Source organism: Belonocnema kinseyi, chromosome 8, assembly GCF_010883055.1.
Source record: "Belonocnema kinseyi isolate 2016_QV_RU_SX_M_011 chromosome 8, B_treatae_v1, whole genome shotgun sequence".
Lineage (NCBI taxonomy): Eukaryota > Metazoa > Arthropoda > Insecta > Hymenoptera > Cynipidae > Belonocnema > Belonocnema kinseyi.
In genome coordinates this window covers 24,701,192-24,720,846 of record NC_046664.1, presented here as the reverse complement: position 1 = coordinate 24,720,846, position 19,655 = coordinate 24,701,192, and the positions used below count along the sequence as shown (strand labels likewise).

Below are 19,655 nucleotides of genomic sequence, written 5' to 3'. Positions count from 1 at the left end.
TAATTAATATATAATATATTTTCTTATTCGGGAAAACTATCTTTGAAGAATTTTCTTATTGAAGCATTTTCCAATTAATTAATATTATAAGCTGTTCAAGAATTTTACTAAAATTTTATTAATCAGGAATCTTATTATCCGGGAATTTTATTCTTGGGGAATTTTATTTTTCGAAAATTGTATTACATGGAAATTTTATTATTTGAGTATTGTCGATATCGGGAATTTTATTATGCGGAAGTTTTATTATTCTACAATTGTATTAATTAAAGAATATACAATTCCCAATTCGGGAATGTTATTATTTAGATATTTTATGATTCGGGAATTTTTTAATTCAGGACTTTTATTATTCAGAAATTTTATTGTTTCGAAATTATATTATGTATTATACATATTGTAAACTATTTGATAATTTCATAATCCGGAATTGTTACAGTTCAGGAATTTTATTTTTCCGGAATTTTACAGCTGTTCGAGAATTTTATTATCTTAGAGATTCGAATTTCGGAAATTACATTATTCCCGAATTTTAGTATACCAAAATTTTCGAATTCGGGAACTTTATTATTCAGAATATTTATTTTTCGAGAATTTTCCAATTCGAGAAATTTATTATTCGACAATTGATCCAATTCGGGAATTTTTTCAATTCGCAAATTTTCAAATTTGGGAATTTTATTATTCGGAAATTTTATCGCTCGAGAATTTTCTACACCAATAATATTGTCAACTTTTCGAGAATTTTATTATTCAGGTCTTTCTCAATTTGGGAATTTATTTATTGGGAAATTTTATTACTCAGGATTTGCATTTTTTGAAAATTTTATTGTTCGGGTACTTCATTATTCGAGATTTTTCAAATTCAATAATATTTTAAACTGTTCAAGAATTTTATCATCCGGAAATTTTCCGATTCGAGAGTTTTGTTATTCGGGCATTTTTCAATTTGGGAATTTAATTGTTCGGAAATTTTTCAATTCTGGAATTTTATATCTATTTTCAACTGAATTAATTTTAATTTACGTAACAAAATTCTTCCCTGCGATACTTCAGTTACGAACAATAATTGCTTATTTTACAAACAATTTTTATAAACAAATACAATATTTTAGTAATTTTTAGCTCTAAAGACTTTGTTCTTTTTCCTAACTGAATAAAAATTGTTGGGAAAAATATGTATGATGCGATAAAAATGGTCAATTGTTTGAAAACGTTTTATAAACAAATTCAAAACTTGACTACTTGTCCACAAATTTGTATCTTTTTCTCACAAAACCGACTACCACTGACTCAAAAAAGACCTTATATGTGGGGATAGTTTGTCCAGCTATAGCATTTTTGTATTATTTAAATAAATTTGAAAACGAATAAAAATAGTGGTCAATTTGCAACCTGCGGATTTCCATTTGTTAATAAATAATATTAATTTATTTTAAAAAGTCTTTACCTACCAATATTTTATTACTGAATAATAACTTTTTATTTCATAAATAATAATAATGAACAAATACAATATTGTATCAATTTCTTGATCTAAAGGCTTTCCTGCAAGTTTATACTATTAAAAAATTTTTAATTCCTGTGTAATAAAATTCCCAAATTGGAAGCCTCTTGATCGAAGCCTTTAGATCAAGAAATGGATACAATATTGTATTTGTTCATTATAATTGTTTATGAAATAAAAAATTATTATTTTTTAAAGATCAAATTCTTTCCGATTTGAGAAGTTTAAAATTTAGGTATTTTTTAATTAAGGAATTTTTTCATTCGGGGTTTTTCCAATTTAGGAATTTTATTATTCCGGAATTTTCTTCTTGGGGAATTTTTCTACTCGGGAATTTTATTATTTGGGATTTTTATTATTGAGGAATTTTGTTATTGAGGAATTTTATTACTGAGGAATTTTATTATTTGGGAAATTTCAAATTCGGTAGCAGTATAAACTTTCGGTAATTTTATTATTCGAGAATTTTCTAATTCAATAATATTGTAAAATTTTGGTGGAATTTATGATCCGGGATTTTTTAAATTCAGGTATTTTCCAATTTGGGAATTTTATTACACAGGAATTTAAAAATTTTCAATAGTGTAAACTTGCAGGAATTTTGTTAGTCTAAAATTTTCCAATTCAATAATATTGTAAACTTTTCAAGAATTTTATTATCCGTGATTTTTTTAATTCAGGTATTTTACAATTGGAAAATTTGTTTATTTGGGTTTTTTTCGAATGCGGGAATCTTATTATTCGGGATATTTCAAATTTGGAAATTTTATTAATGAGGATTTTTCTTATTTGCGAATTGTCTTATTTGGAAGTTTATTATTTGGGAATTTTATTGATGAGAAATTTTCAAATTCGTTAATGGTATAAACTTTCGGGAATTTTGTTATTCCGGTATTTTTCATTTCGAATATGTTATTACTTGAGTTTTTTACAATTCGGGAATGTTATTATTCGGGTAGTTTGCAATTCAGAAATTTTCTTATTTGGGAATTTAAAATTTGGTAATAGTATAAATTTTCGGTAATTTTTTTATTCAAGAATTTTTCAATTTAACAATATTGTAAACCTTTTGAGAATTTTACCATCCGAGATTTATTAATGTTACGTATTTTCTAATTCGGGAATTTTAATATTCAGAAAAATTCCTTTAAAAGAATTGATTGAATATTTGTCAAAAATAAACAAGTAGGATGCTCAAAAATTTAATAAAAAAGCCGTTTGTTTAAATAAGATTGATAAACAATTAGACATATTCGTCACTTTCTGAATCGCAGATTTCCTTTTTCCAACGGAATACATTTGAAATAACTTGTTGAAAATCTTCCCTTGTAATAGTTTATTGATAAACAAACATTTTAACATATTAAAATAATTTTATAAAAAAATTAAGGTATCAATTTTAAGAAGCATTAGCACTTTTGCTAAAGGACCTTTCATAAACATTTATACAACATTTATAAAGTTATATTTAAAAAAATCGGCCAGGAAATTGTTGTTTAAACAATAAAAAATCAGATTATATTTTATTTAAAATTGATAAGTCACGAAGTGATATTTAAAGAGAAATTTTTTTGCAAAACATTGTCATTTAAAAAGGATTTTTATTTTCTATAAATTAAATGGTATGGATGTTTTAACGATCTTTCCACAGGAAGCAAATATTTAAGCAAAATTGTCAAAAAATCGTTAAATTTTTATTAAATTGCTCATTAACAATGTACACAATGATTTTAAACGTCTCAGAAAATTTTTATTTTATTAGGATGTTGGCTCGAATATTCTGGGCACAAAATTTCTCTTTATATATTTTACCAGCAGAAATGCTAATATGACTGGTCTAACTATTTCTATAATTTTTCCATCCTGAACTGCTATACAATGTAGCAGGAAGGCTGTACTTATAAAAGTTAATGACTGGAAACAATGGATTAATTTTTTTGTGTGGATTGAATTGGTTCATCTGATAATATGCCCGCATATTGTATCTTTATTTTTTAAATTTATTATAATTTTTTATTAAAATAAAGTATTTAATATTAAACAAATACGAATTTACAAATAATTGCGCTTCATCAATTTTTGTTGTGAAAAGTACAGATCATGCAATTACTTCATTATTTTTTAAGACGGATCGCAGATACCTGCAATTAAGTGACATCCATTCACATTATGTTAATTCACTTACACATTTATTCAAATTTTTATTAATTTTTTTCACGATTATGTCATAGCTAAGTCTAGCATTTCAAGAAAATTAATAAGCAGAATAAATATACCTGAGTGTCACATTCGCTCTTTAAAGTTAGGATTAAAATAAAGGAAACACTGTCAAAATAATTTATTAATAAAAAAACTTTAAAAAGCGGGATTTAGATTTCCCTTTTTAGCCTAATTTTAAAGTTAAAAATTAAATTTGGTTAACTTGAGCAAGATTATTTAATAATTATTACGAATTAGGCAAAAAGTGTAAATTGAAACGTACTTAAAACTTTTTTTCTTATTGTTAAGAATTTGATAAAGAGTTAACTTAATTTAAAGGGTATTTCAATTCATTTAAAATAAACTTCCTTTTATAACTATTTGCGACGCATTGTGCATGATAAAGTAAATTGTTAATATTTGCAAGGATTAGGTAACAGGCATTATTGGATTTTTATTTTAAATTAATTCAAATTTTAATGTTAAAAATAACTTTAGGCAAAGAATTTTTGACGCACTTGAAAAAAAAATCTGCATCAGCCCGGAATTGAACTTGGAGTGCTGCTTCTACAAGTAGAGCGTTAACCAATTGCGCCATCGAAGTCTCAGAAGATTTGTTTCTTATTCAACATAGCAACGTTATTTACAGAGGCATACTATACGCATTTCTTTACAGCAACAAATATACCATTTTTTATTAACGTGGGAATTTTTAAACTCGGGAATATTATTATTCGAGAATTTTTTAATTCAGCAATATTGTAAAGTGTTCGCGAATATTAGTATCTGGGATTTTTACAATTCGATGATTTTATAAGCCGGGAATTTTATTATCAGGGAATTTTCAAATTCGGGATCTTTATTATTTGGAAATTTTATTGTTCAGAAATTTTAGTATTCAGGAATTTTGCAGTCCGGGAATTTTAATATTCAGGAGTTTTTTGTTATTAAGGAAATTTCTAATCCGGAAATTTTATTATTAAGGAATTTTTCAGTTTTCGGGAATTTTATTATTCTGAAATTTCACAATCCCTGAATTTTATTATTGAGCAATTTTTAATATTCGAAAATTTTCCAATTTGGGACTTTTATTATTCGAAAATTTTATTACAGAAGTATTTTTTAATTCAGGGATTTTTTGATTCAGGGTTCTTCCAATTTGAGAATGTTATTATTCCGGAATTTTCTTCTTGGGGAATTTTTCTACTTGGGAATTCTATTATTTGGTATTTTTATTATTGAGGAATTTTATGATTGGAGAATTTTCAAATTCGGTAATAGTATAAACTTTCGGTAATTTTATTATTCGAGAATTTTCTAATTTAATAATATTGTAAAATTTTGGTGGAATTTATTATCCGGGATTTTTTTAATTCAGGTATTTTCCCATTCGGAAATTTTATTATACAGGATTTTTCTAATTCGAGGATTTTATTATTCGCAAGTTTGATTATTTATGAATTTTTCATCATTCGGGAATTTTATTATGTGAAAATTTTATTATTCAGGAATTTTCCAATTCCGGAGTTTTAATATTCAGGATCTTCCAGTTTGGGAATTTTATAATCATATTTTCCAATATGAGAATTTTATTATTCAGGTATTTTCCAATTGGAAAATTTGTTTATTTGGTTTTTTTTTCGAATGCGGGAATTTTATTGTTCGGGATTTTTCAAATTTGGAAATTTTATTAATGAGGAATTTTCTTATTCGCGAATTTTCTTATTCGGGAGTTTATTATTTGGAAATTTTATTAATGAGAAATTTTTAAATTTGTTAATTGTATAAACTTTTGGGAATTTTGTTATTCCGGTCTTTTCCATTTCGGATATGTTATTACTTGAGTTGTTTACAATTCGGGAATTTTATTATTCGGGCAGTTTGCAATTCGGGAATTTTCTTATTTGAGAATTCTCTTATTTGGGAATTTTCAAATTTGGCAATAGTATAAATTTTCGGAAATTTTTTTATTCGAGAATTTTCCAATTTAATAATATTGTAAACTTTTCGAGAATTTTACCATCCGAGATTTATTAATGTTACGTATTTTCTAATTCGGGAATTTTAATATTCAAGAATTTTGCAATTCCAGAATTCTATTATTTGGGACTTTCAATTCTGGAATTTTACAATTCTAGAATTTGAAAAGCCGGAAATGTGAAAAGTCGGGAATTTTTTTATTTGAAAATTTTATTATTCAGGAATTTTATCATTCAGGAATTTTAAAATCCGGGAATTTTACGAATGAGGATTTTTTTATTATGCGGGAATTTTCCAATTCAGGAATTCTATTATTCAGGATCTTTCATTTCAGGAATTTTGTTATTAGGAAATTTTATTCTTCAGAAATATTATTACTCAGGAATTGTATAATCTGGGAATTTTATTATTAAGGAATTGTTTATTATGTGGGAATTTTCCATTTCTGCAATTTTATTATTCGAAAATTTTATTATTCGGCAATTTTCCTATTTCTGAATTTTATTATTCAGGATTTTCCATCTCGGGAATTTTATTATTTATAATTTTATTATTCAGGATTTTTCATTCCGGGAATTTTATTATTTATAGATTTTATTATTCGGGATTATTATTATCATATTTTCGAATTTAAGAATTTTATTATTCAGGTATTTTCCAATTAAAAAATATTATTATTCGGGTTTATTCCGATTTGGGTACTTTATTTTTCATAATTTTTTTCAATAAATTTATAATAAATAATTTTTCCTAATAAAATTTTTAAATACATTTTTAAAAATGTTTTTTATTATTCGGGAATTTTCCTATTAAGGAATTTTATTATGCGGGTATTTTTCAATTCAAGAAATTTCTTATTCCGGAATTTAGTAATTCGGTAATTTTTCAAACCGGGAATATAATTATTAGGACCTTTTATTGTACGGGAATGTTATTTTTCAGACATTTTATTGTCCAGGGTTTTTTAAATTCAGAAATATTATTATCTGGAAATTTTCCAATTCGCTAATATTATCAACTCTGCGAATTTTCTAATTCAGCAATTGGAAACTGTTCGAGAATATTATTTTCCGGCAATTTTAATATTTAGCAATTTTATTATTCGAGAAATGTCCAAAGCGGGAAATTTATTATTCGGGAATTTTATTATTCGAGAATATTCCAATTCAATAATATTTCAAGCTGTTCGAGAATTTTATTATGTGTGAAGTTCCTCATTCGGGAATTTTATTATTCGCGAATTTTATTATTCTGGACTTTTCCAATTCGGAAATTTTATTATTTTGAAATTACATTATTCGGGAATTTCATTATTCAGGAATTTGATTATTTAAGAATTTTATTTTTGGGGAATTTTATTATTCGGAAAAATTATCTTTGAAGAATTTTCGTATTCAAGAATTTTTCAATTCAATAATATTGTAAGCTGTTCAAAGAATTTTATTGTCTGGGAAGTGTTCGATTTGGGAATTTTATTATTCGGAAATTTTATTATTTGGAAATCTTATTGTTCGGGAATCTTATTGTTCGGGAATTTCATTTTTCGAAAATTTTATTGCATGGAAACTTTAATATTTGAGAATTGTCGATATCGGGAATTTTATTATGCCGAAGTTTTATTGTTCCAAAATTTTATTAATTAAAAAATATACAATTTCCAATTCTGGAATGTTATTATTTAGAAATTCTATGATTCAGAAATTTTTCACATTGGGAATTTTTTAATTCAGGACTTTTATTATTCAGAAATTTTATTATTCGAAAATTTTATTATGTACTGTACATATTGTAAACTTTTCAAGAATTTCATCATCCGGAATTGTTACAGTTCAGGTATTTTATTTTCGAGAATTTTCCAGGTCGGGAATTTTATTATTCAGAAACATAATTTTTGGGGAATTTTACTAGTCGGGAATTTCGATATTCAGGATTTTTTCAATTTAAGAATTTAACTATTCTGGACTTTTCCAATTCGCGAATTTTATTATTCAGAAATGCAGTTATTCGAGAATTTTATTATTGATGAATTTTCCAATTTGGAAATTTTATTCTACTGAAATTTAATTAATTCGCATATTTTTTCAATTCTGGAATATTATTATTTGGGTATAGTCCATTCGGGAATTTTATTAGTCAGTGATTTTATTATCCACAAATGTCCAGTTAAAAATTTGAGATAATAAATAAAAATCACTAAGAAAGCTGGGTCTGGTCGTAAATTTGAATAATTATGAAAAAGCAAAAAAAAATATTTATAAAAAAAAAACTTTTTTCATAATTATACAAATTTAGGACCAGAAACACAATTCGAAGGTGTTTTTTGTTTAGTATCCCAAGTTTTCAACTCGATGTGGCGTGTCGTGTGAATATAAATTAGGAAATTAAAAAAGTGTCGGTATGGTAGGAATCTGGTCACGTGACCCAATCATCACATAGCCTTAAAACGAATATTTTCCCATTTCTTAACTGGAAGCAACGGCTCAAGTAAACGTGTTAAAATTTTTTTTTAATTTACACCTTATCGTTAATTAATAAAATACTCACAATTTTGTTAGCGTGTATGATATCAGTATTTTATTAAAATCTAACCCACACTTTTTAAGTAAAAATTTTCTGGGTGTGATCAGTTCCAGCAAAACTATTAATTTAACTAAATAAGTAGACAAAAATGATGTGCTTTTTTATTAAAAAGTAAAGATAATTCTATTAAAAACCTAATTTTACGTTCATCTATTTTTTTATCTGATATATGCTTTTATGTAACGACCATTATTTCTCAAGCACACGTCGTAAATATGATTTTCAATTGTGTGTAAAAGCACTTATCACATGTACATTTCTCGTTGAATTTAAAGTCAGATATCGCCAGTAGTATTCCAGTTTTCGTTTCAAGAGTGTCACTTTTTATAGTTTTCTTTCATTAAAATTTTGGTAGCAATATTTTCTCAATGAGAAATAGGATCAAAATAATTTTTCAAGCAATTTTTTAAAATTCATAACTAAGTGGCGATACAGGTAAGTGTGATAAGAAAATCAAAAGTTAAACTTTGATTGATAACATTTTTTAAAAATATTGTTTTAAATTTCTCTGAAATTATTATTTATATTCTTATTTTATAATATTAATTTTAATATTTTAATTTTATTATTACTCATTAATAGTTTTTCTTTTATTTTTGAATGGGTCAATAATTCCAGATTTTCCATCATGCGTGTAAAAAACTGTAAAATATATATTTTACAAGATTTTGCTTTTCTTTCTGTTAATACAACATCCATTGAGACATAAAATCGTTTTTCTGAACTTTTTTTAAAATATTTATACTAATATAGTTTAAAAAAATGTTCAATCTAATATGAAGGTTCCACTAATATTAAAAAAATTATCGATTTCAAAATACACTTTTTCTAAATTACTACAGAAATTAATTTTTTATGTAAATTTATTTATAGAAATTCTAATCAATTGAAAATCAATGAATAACTAAAAAACTATCTTTTTAAGTTTTTATCGCAAAAATAAGGTTTAAGCTCTTTTACTAATCTAGAAAGTTGGACTAAATTTTCTTATTTTACTATAAAGCAAAAAACCAAAAAAAAATTATTACAGCCGCCTTAAGTCCGATTTTTAATTACAATTTAATCATTTATCATTAAACGTGATTCACGGTATTAAAAAAAATCGATGGTCTTTCTTAATATCTTTTAAAAAAACTAAAAAAAAAGGTGCTAAAGTAATATTTTTAAAGTGCGAATAATAAACTTAAATATTTATTTTAACTAATATTGTTATTCTATTAATCATAAAAATTTCAGTTTATTTATTTTGGTTGAGCACACCATTTTTGGAAATTTTTTTTATTTATTTGTTGAAAATTTATTTATCTTGTCGAAAGTTCCAAAATTTTTCTAAAAATCTATACTTTTTGGATAAAAATTCTACTGTATTTTTGAAAATGTATTTTTTTCGATTTATCTGCTTTTGATACAACATTAAATTTTTTTCGTTGAAAATTTTGGTTGAAAGTTTAACTATTCTTGTTTTGGCTGGAAAATGGTCTTTTTCAGTATACAATTCCACTCTTTGGTTCAAAATTCACTTTTTTTGTTAAAAATATTTTTTTTTAGAAAATTGATGTTTTTCGATTGAGTTCCAGTGTCTTCGGTTTAAAATTAAATTTTTTTTTGGTTGAAACATTAGCTAATATATTTATCGTTAAAAATTTACTTTGTTTCTTAAAAATTTAATAACTTAAATGAAATTTCATTTACTTTGCTTCAGATTTATTGTTTTATTTAAAAATTCATATTTTTAGTCAAAATGTTTAATATTTCATAAAAAAATTCGGCCTTTTGGCTTGAAACTTCAGTGATTTAATTGAAAATTCATTTGTTTTTTGTGATTGTGCCAAAATGCAGATCTCTAAAAAAATAACTTTCCTTCGATTTTAAAAATCAAAATAATGTTACGGACGACGTCATTAAAAAAAACATAGTTTACAATGGAAGAAATTTAAAAAATAAAAAAATAATTTTAGCAATTTTTTTCACAATTAATTTTTTTGATACTCACACGTTTTATCAAATTCTGATTTTGAATTTTGAAATTAAACAATTTTTCTGTGTCTGTAATCGTTAAATCAGTCTTTTTATATAAAAACAATTTTTAAACGAATAAATATATTTGAAGATTATTTACTTTTTTGAAGTTATAAATACTATAGTTGTAGGAAATGTTTTCCCTGAAAATAAGCGACAATTGAATTATATTCTACCAATTGAAAAAAGGGCATGAAGCGACAGTAAAAAAATTCCAAGATAAAAAACTGTTTTTAAAATTATTATTTTTCTAAAGCCTGCAATTTTTTGTACAAAATAATTTGGTTTCTTTTAGAAGACATGGCTGATCATGCCTTGTAAATTTCTCAAATCCTTGGAAGGATTATTTCTTACAGTTCTGACTTTCGGCACAATACCTACCCTAATGTAGAATTGTACCCAAAATCGTTTTCATTAATTTCGCTTTATTTCTTCTGTTTTATAAAACATTTTTCTGGAAAGGTTACATTTAATTATAACTGTCTGACTTTGATACTGTCTGACTGTCTAACTGTCTGACTATGATAGTCTGACTTTGGGCACAATACCCACCCTAATGTAGAATTGTACCCACAATCGTTTTAATTAATTTCGATTTATTTTTTCTGTTTAAAAAAAATTTTGCTGGAAAACTTACATTAAATTATTAATTAATTATAATTTTGTTGCATATTTTTTTGCGATTTTTTTCAGCTGAAAGAATGATTCAGGTTGGAATCCTTCTTCTGACTTGCACTGGAGCTTTGGCTCAAGTTCCTGGTTTTGGATCTTGTCCAAAAGTGGATGTGGTGCAAAATTTTGATGTGTCAAAGGTATGTGAATCAGAATTAAAAAATTCATAAACTTTAATTAAAGAATAAATCCAAATTTGAATTATTTTTTAAAGTCAAAATTTCAATTTTAATCACAAACTTCTTGGAAATTAAAGAAAAACGAGATTCGAATTTGTACATTTTCTTAAATGTCTTTATTCAAAAAGAAAAATTACAATAATAGTAAAAAAAAAAGAAAAACAAGGCAGCTTAAATCAAAATAAAAAATACCAAAACGTCGATAGATTTTTCAAAATGTTTTTTAATTGTCATCAGAACAAAAAAAAAAATAAAATAAAAAAAGAGAGAAGAAAAGAAGGAAGGGGATTTGGAGGTTCCCTTTTTTGTCTTTTTTAAAATTTGAATTACAAATTTCATCGTTGTTTTTTTTTTATAATTTCCAAGAACTTCATTCTTAAGTCAAAATTAAGCGGAAATAAAAAAAAAATCTTTTCTGTATATAATTATACAATTTATTTAAAAATTATAAACCTTTTAAATTATACATTCTCTAATTTTTTTCAGTATTTAGGTGTTTGGTACGAAGTCCAAAAATATTTTGCAGTTTTTGAATTTGGTGGAAAATGCATAACTGCAAACTACACACAAAAGTCAGATGGTTCAGTAAATGTTCTCAACAGGCAAATTAACGTTTTGTAAGTAAAATAATAATTTATAAAGTAAATCCAAAAATCACAAAAAAGGTTTATTCTGATTTTAAAACAATTTAAAAAATTGATTTTATTGTTTGCAAAATTAAATTACTATTATTTGAAAACTATCACCTATTTCTTACAAGGGACACAAAATGTCATTAAAATATTAAAATATTAAAATATTAAAATACTAATATTCATACTTAATATTAAAAAACTGCAATATTAAAAATCTTATCATTGAAAAATATATTATAAATAATATCATAAGAGACAAAATATTATTGAAAAAAAACTTTTGATCTTTTGGTTGAAAGTTGATCTAAATTGTTCGAAATGCCCTTTTTTGTTTAAAACTGATTATGTCGACTACAAATTTTAACAATTTGGATCAAAATAAACTTTTTAAAATAAAAATTAAATTATTTTCGGGAAGATTTGTCATTCTTGTTTGAGTTCAAATGTCTTTTGATTTAAAATTAAAACTCTTTTTGGTTGAAATAGCAATTTTTACAATACTCGTTGCGATTTCTTTTTTGTTTGTATTGCAAATTTGAATGTTTAGTTAAAAATTGAACAGTTCTGTTAAAAACTCACTTATTTGGTTGAAGTTTTATAATTATAGTTGCAAACTCCTCTTTGATTAAAAAATTAATTATTTTGCAGAAAATACGTTTTTTTGTTGTTAAAAATTGATCTTTTTTAAATTGAAATTAACATTGGTTAAAAATGAACCGTTTTTGTTGAAAATTCACCTCGTACAGAAACTTTGAGAAAATTACAGAAAATTAAAATTTTTAGTTTTCTAAAAAAATTTTAAAAGTTCAAATTATATTACTGAAAATTATTTTTGGTAACTATTTCATATTTTATCGATCGAGATGTGAAGATTCCAAAAAAACATTAACCTTCTTAGTTGGGTACACAACGTTTTTGTTGAAAATTCGTCCTTTATATCTAGATTCTAAAGTTTGTTTATTTTTATTAAAAATTAATCTCTGGCACAAAAATTAACTATTCTTTTGAAAATTCCTTCTTTGGTTAAAAATTAATTATATTAAATGAAAATTAAACAGTTCCTTTTCAACTGAAAGTTTTTAGTTTTTAAACAAAAATTTAACTATTTGATTAACAATTAAATATTACGTTTAAAAAATAAACGGTTTTCTCAGAAAAATCTTTTTTTTTCAATTAATTATATTAACTAAAAACTAACCTGTACCATTCTTATACAACATTTTATTTTGAAAATGAACATTTAACTATCTGGTTGAAAATGAAATATTTTGTTTCAAATTTAAACATTTTTCCTAAAAAATTCCTCTTCCTGGCATGGAAATTCAATGATTTGGTTGAAATTTTTTGTCCTGGCTGAAAAATTTTTCTTGGTTGAAAATGCAACTCTTTTGCTAAAAAGTTTTTTTCTATTATTTGGTTGAAAATTGCATTAATTCAATATACATTTAGTTGTTGTTAAATGTTCATCTTTTAAGTTAAAAATTTGTCTCTGATACAAAATTGAAGTGTTCTTTAGAAGACTCCTTTTTTTGAAAATTAATTAAATTAACTGAAAATTTAAATTGTTCTATTTTCAGCTATTTGGTTGAAATGAAATTTGAACCAGTTAATTAAAAACTCACTGTTTTTGGTTAAAGATTCATTATTTCAGTTAAAAATTTATCTCTGGCACAGTATTTAACTAGCTTTTAGAAATTTTGTTTGTTTGTTAAAAATTAATTATAATACATAAAAATTTAACTGTCCCTTTTTTAACTGAAAATTTTTTATTTTAAAATACAAATTTAAGTATTTGGTTAATATGAAATATTTCGTTTAAAAAATGAACGGTTTTGTCAGAAAACTACTATTTTTTGTTTTTGAAAACTAATTATATTTACTGACAATTTACCTGTTTGATTTTCATCTAAAAATTTTTATTTTTAAAATAAACATTTAACTATCTGCTTAAAAATGAAATATTTTGTTTAAAATTTGAACGTCCTTCGTTGAAAATTCGACTTCCTGGCTTAAAAATTAAATGATTTGGTTGCAATTTTTTTTCTTTACTGAATAATTTTTTTTGATAGAAAATGCAAATCTTTTTCAAAAAGTCGTCTTTTATATTTTAATTAAAATGTTTTTATTAAAAATTAAAACCATTTTTGTATGTAATAGCAACCATTAAATATTTCGTTGAGAATTCATCCTTAATGACTAAAATTTTTATAATTTGTTTTTTTTCTTGTTTAAAATAAATGATATAAACTAAAAATTTAAAACGTTTTATTTTTCGTTAAACATTTATATTTTTAAATAAAAAATTCACTATTCGATTGAAAACGAAATATTTTGTTTGAAAGTTGAACGGAGTTTTTTAGAAAATTAGTCTTCCTGGCATGTAATTTTAATGATTAGTTTGACATTTTTTGTCTTCAATCCAAAATTTTTCTTGACTGAAAATTTTACTTCTTTGTTTAAAAATAATCTTTTTAATTTAAATTCAACTGTTTTGGATTGAAAATAAAAAAATTTTTTGGTTGAAATAGTTACTATGACATGGGTAATTGATTATTCAGCCTTTTTTGTTAAAAATTGTATTATTATTTTGTTGGAAATTAAATTAATTTATTAAAAACTTACTTTTTTTGTTAAGGTTAATTATATTATTGAAAAATTGAACTGTTTAATGAAAAGTTCAGCTACATTGTAGAAAATTAATTATTTTTTAGTTGAAAATTAATTATGTTAACTGGCAATTAAACTATTGCATTTGTGAATGAAAATTTATATTTTTAAAGTGAAAATTTGACTATTTAGTTACAAATTAGTCTTCTATTCTGAAACTTTGTTTCTCTGCTTCAAAAATTCATATCTTTCGTTAGAATTTTTATATTTTCTTGACAAAATTGCAACGGTTTGGATAAAAATAATTATGTTTTGGTTGAGGATTCAACTATTTTGTTGAAAATTCTTTTTTTTTTTTTTTGACTTCAAATGATTCGATTTAAAATAAAAATATTTTTAGTTCGAATCAGCAACTATGACATGGGTTTTCGAGTACTTATCATTTAAAAAAAAATTGTATTATTATTATTATTATTATTATTATTATTATTATTCAGTTAAAAATTAAATTAATTTCTTCCAAAGAGACTATTTGTTATTAAAGATTTATTATTTTAGAAGAACATTTACCTCTTTGATAAAAAATTTATCTATTTTGTATACAATTAATTTTTTGTTAGTTGAAAATTAAACTATTACAATTTTGGTTAAAAGTTTATATTTTTTTAATGGACATTTAACTGTTTAGTTAAAAATTAATCACGTTTTTTGAAAATTTGTCTTTTTGGTTTAAAAATTCACCTATTTCGTTTAATATTTCAGATTTTCTTGATCAAAATGCGAGAATTTGCTTAAAAATTATTCCGTTTTAATTGAGGATTCAACTATAATGTTAAAAATTTGTTTTCTTTTTTGTTTGAATAAAAATGTTTTGGACTTACAATTAGAATCTTTTCAGGTTGAAATAGCAACTATCACATGGGTCATTGAAAAATCGCCTTTTTTGTTAAAAGTGTTATTATTTAGTTAATAATTGAACTATTTTGTTCAAATTTCAATATTTTTTTGTTGAAGATATTCTGAAGAAAATTGGGTTTTCTTTTTTGCTTGAAAAATAATTATGCAAACTGGAAACTCAACTATTGATTTTTTTTTAAATAAAAATTTTTTTTAGTTGCAGTAGCAACTAGTTTGGGCTAATTTAATTATTTTGAGCAACTATTATTAAAAAATTTCATAATTTTCAGAACTGGAAAACCATCAACAATTGAAGGCAGTGCAAAATTGGCTGGCAGTACGAATGAAGGAAAACTGTCTGTCGTTTTTCCATCCGTTCCAGGACAAATTCCTGCCCCATATTGGATTTTGGATACCGATTATGAAAACTATGCCGTCGTCTTTTCCTGTACTGATGTAACCCTCTTCCAGTAAGTAAATTAAAAAAATATTTTCATAGTTGTTTATTTAACAAAAAGTTTGCTTAATTTGTTATTTAACAGCAAAATTTACATTATTTTTTTCAATATAATTTTTTTTTACAAACTTTGGCATCCGTGCTAAGATTACCTGCAAATAATTCCCATTGCTCATTCAAATGCAGAAAAGTGGAATCAAATTTGAGCGAAATTGATGTTTTATTAATATTAATAAAAAGAACTACTTGGCAATTATTCAAACAATTTAAATAAAATTTTTTTAAGTTTGGACATTTTTCTGGGAAGATAATTAATTTTTTATCGAATTAACTGAAAATCCACGACTTTTTGCTATGATAATTCGCAAACTCATAATAATTGCTAATTATTTAAACAATTGACGGAAATGAATTTCGCTTTTGTGTATATTTGTATGAATAGGATTATTTTATTTCAAAAATCAAATTTGAAGGACTTTTCCAGGGTTCTTCGCTCTGGCGCTTTAAAAATTTGTTATTAACTATTTAACCAATTTTATAAACAAATCCAGAATTTAAACGATATTTTAAAACACATTCTCAATTTGTTATGGAATCGAATAAGAATGTTTTTAAAATTAATTTTTGCTATGATAATTTGCAAATTCACAAGAAGTATTAATTATTTAAACAATTAACAAAAACAAATTCCGCTTTGGGGTATATTTACATGATTAGGCTTGATTTTATTTAAAAAATCATCTTAGATTTACTTTTCAACGATTCTTTGCTGTGGTTATTTAAAATTTTATATAAATTATTATTTATTTAACCAATTTTTATAAACAATTTCAGAGTTTGGCTATTTTTCAGAGAATACTCTGAATTTTTTCCCAGAATTTACTAAGAATTTCTTTTCGTTGAATTTTGGCGATGATACTTAGCAAATTCACAATAATTGTTAATTATTTAAACAATTTTCATAAAAAAGTTCATATTTTCTACATTTTTCAAGAACGAGATTTCATTTTTTATGAAATCAATTAAGAATTAATGACTTTTTGCTATGATAATTTGCAAATTGATAATAAGTACTAATTATTTAAACAATTATCAGAAACAAATTCCGCTTTTGGGTATATTTATAAGAGTAGACTTGATTTTATTTTAAAAATCTACCTAGAATTACTTTTGGACAATTCTTTTCTATAGTAATGTAAAATTCTGTATAAATTATTAATTATTTAAACAATTTTTAAAAACAAATTTAGAGTTTGGCTAGTTTTCAAAGAATACGCTGAATGTTGTTCGCAGAATCCACCAAGACTTTCCTTTCCATGAATCTTGGCTATGATAATTTGCAAATTCACAATAAATGTTGATTATTTAAACAATTTTAATAAGCAAATTTAGAGTTCGGGTATTTTCAAACGAACAGGGAAATTTATTTTTAGGAAAGCAACCAATAATGAATTTTCAACAATTTCCCTCTATGATAATTTTGAAATTTGAAAAAAATATTTATTATCTGAACAATTTTAATAATTAAATTCAGAGTTGGGCTATTTTCAAGGAATTCGCAAAATTATTTTTAAATCAACTGAGAATTTCTTTTCGTTAATTGTTCTCTATGCTACCTTCCAACCTGATAACAAGCTGTAAAAAGTAGTTATTAGTTAAACAATGTTTTAAATAAATAAAAATAAAAATAAATTCTGCATTTCTATATGAAAATTATTTATAAAAATAATTATTGTTGTAAATTTTTCAATTATCTTAGCAGAAAGTTATCAAAAATAAATTCTCAGTTGATTCCGTGAAAACAAGTTATGCTTAATAGTTTAAAAGTAGCCAAACATTAAATTTTTCTATGAAAATTGTTTAAATAATTAATTATTCTTATAAATTTTTTAAGCATTATAGGCAAAAATATTCAGAAATTCATTCTTCGTTAATCTTTTAAAAAGATTGTACCCGTTTCTTAAAAAATACCCAAACTGTGAATTTTTAAATAAAAATTGTTTGAATGTCAATAATTATTATAAATTTGCAAATTATTATAGAAAAAATACAACATAAAAAATTCTTAGTTTAATCCATTAAAAAAATGAGCATATTTGTTACAAACTAGGAAAACTATGAATTCCTTTATAAAAATTGTTAACGTCCCTAATAATTTATTATTGTAAATTTGTAAACTATTGTAGAAAAAAATTATCGAAAAGAGATTCTTAGTTGATTCAGTAAAAAAATTTAGCCTTCTTTTCGAAAAATATACAAACTGTGAACACATGTAAAATGCAAAAGAATTTATTGTTGGTAAGAAAAGGAGAAAAAATCTTTATTTGTTAATAAAATTTTGTTTATACTAATAAAATTATATCAGCAGAAAACAATTTTTTTGTGTATATGGGATGCAATTTAAGTTTATTTCTAAATATATCTAATTATCTAAACTTTAAGACCTGAAAAAAATAGTTTGTTTCAAAATGCATAACTTTTGTTTGAACAATAATATTCATGTATTATTTACTCTACCAGTGGTAGAACACCATAAAAATATTTCCTGTGTATTTTGTATACAAAATTCTAAAAATTAATTGAATTATGGCGAAAGAAAAGCGTCCAAGAAATTTGTTTAAAAAAAAAACAGATTTTCTAAGTTCATTTCTGATTAAAATTGAAATAAAAATGAAAATTCTAAAATTGTTTTCAAAGTGTACATAGGCACGAAATTTCTAATACAAAATTTAAAAAAAATTGTAATACAAATTTTATTTTATTTTAATACAAAAATGTATTAAAATTAATACTATTATTTATTTTCAGTGCCAAAATTATTTGGATTTTGACAAGAAAACAGGATCCATCAAAAGAAGTACTCGAGAAGGCTTATTCAGTTCTTGACAAGAACCAATTGAGCAGATCTCCATTGATGAAAACGATTCAGAAAAATTGTACAAGTGCCCATTGAAATCAGGAAGAAATTTGTTAAATTTTCACTGTTACAAAATTTCTACCAATAAAAAATAATTTAAAATAATTTTTCTTTACATTTTTCAATCGGGGATTAAATTAATATTTAAAATACAAACAAGTAGCAGTATTAACTATTGCTTTATAATTATTTGGTTCATTTATTGCATTCGGATCCAATTAAAAAGAAACAAATTTCCCGATTAAAAAAATTTTGAAACATTATTTATTTTTGGAAGAATTAATTTATTATATTTAAACAAACACTTCCTTATTATGAGTCTCCCAAAAATTCCAAAAATGTTATTAAAAATCCGTCATTTTTGATTTAATTCAAATGATTTTTTATTTGAAATAAAAATATTTCATAGCGGAAATATCAGCTATTCTTACTTGGAAATTCAACTCTTTTGGTATGAATTTGATACTCATTTTGTTAAAATTTTAACTGTTTGGACAAAAATTACTATTATTTTTTGGTCGAGGACTTCACTATTTTGTTCAGAAATTCGTATTTTTTATTTCATTTAATTAAACCAAGTTTTGCTAAAAAATTCAACGTGGCTGTGAGCTTATATTACAGGTCGAAATTTAATTCTTTTTTGTTAAAAAGTCTGCCATTATCTTTTTGGTTCAGAACTCATTTTTTGTGTGAAGAATTTAATTATACTTTTCCATTAGTAGTTAAAAATGCATCTTTTTTTAGATTAAAGTTGAATTACTTGCTTGCAAATTTATCTTTCTGGGTAAAAATCTAATTATTGTTTATCTAAAAATCTGTTATTATTATTATTTTTTTATAATTAAACTTATTAATTGAAATTTTGTCTTTATAAAATAAGAATATCTTTTGGCTCAGATGTCAACTGTTCCATTATTAGTTAAAACTTTATCTTCTTTGTTGAAAGTTCTATTTTTTAGTTGGAAATTGTAGCATTTTGTTAACAGTTACCTTTTCTAGAAGAAAA

General features: G+C 23.6%; 1 protein-coding gene across 2 annotated transcripts in view; it reads left to right on the top strand.

Moving 5' to 3' along the window:
- The window catches only part of LOC117178757 (apolipoprotein D-like), a 19,274-nt gene extending 523 nt beyond the window's left edge, over positions 1 to 18,751 (top strand). Inside the window, exons 1-5 of one of the 2 annotated variants that reach the window (XM_033370199.1) lie at positions 8,560 to 8,701; positions 10,979 to 11,097; positions 11,623 to 11,753; positions 15,566 to 15,745; positions 18,541 to 18,751. In XM_033370199.1, the coding sequence (XP_033226090.1) occupies positions 10,987 to 11,097; positions 11,623 to 11,753; positions 15,566 to 15,745; positions 18,541 to 18,685 (567 nt within the window). In that variant the 5' untranslated portion in view covers positions 8,560 to 8,701; positions 10,979 to 10,986 and the 3' untranslated portion in view covers positions 18,686 to 18,751. Of the gene's footprint in view, positions 1 to 8,559; positions 8,702 to 10,978; positions 11,098 to 11,622; positions 11,754 to 15,565; positions 15,746 to 18,540 lie in introns of those variants that run through there. The other variant, XM_033370200.1, reaches the window with a different exon arrangement.
- Positions 18,752 to 19,655: the final 904 nt, after the last annotated feature.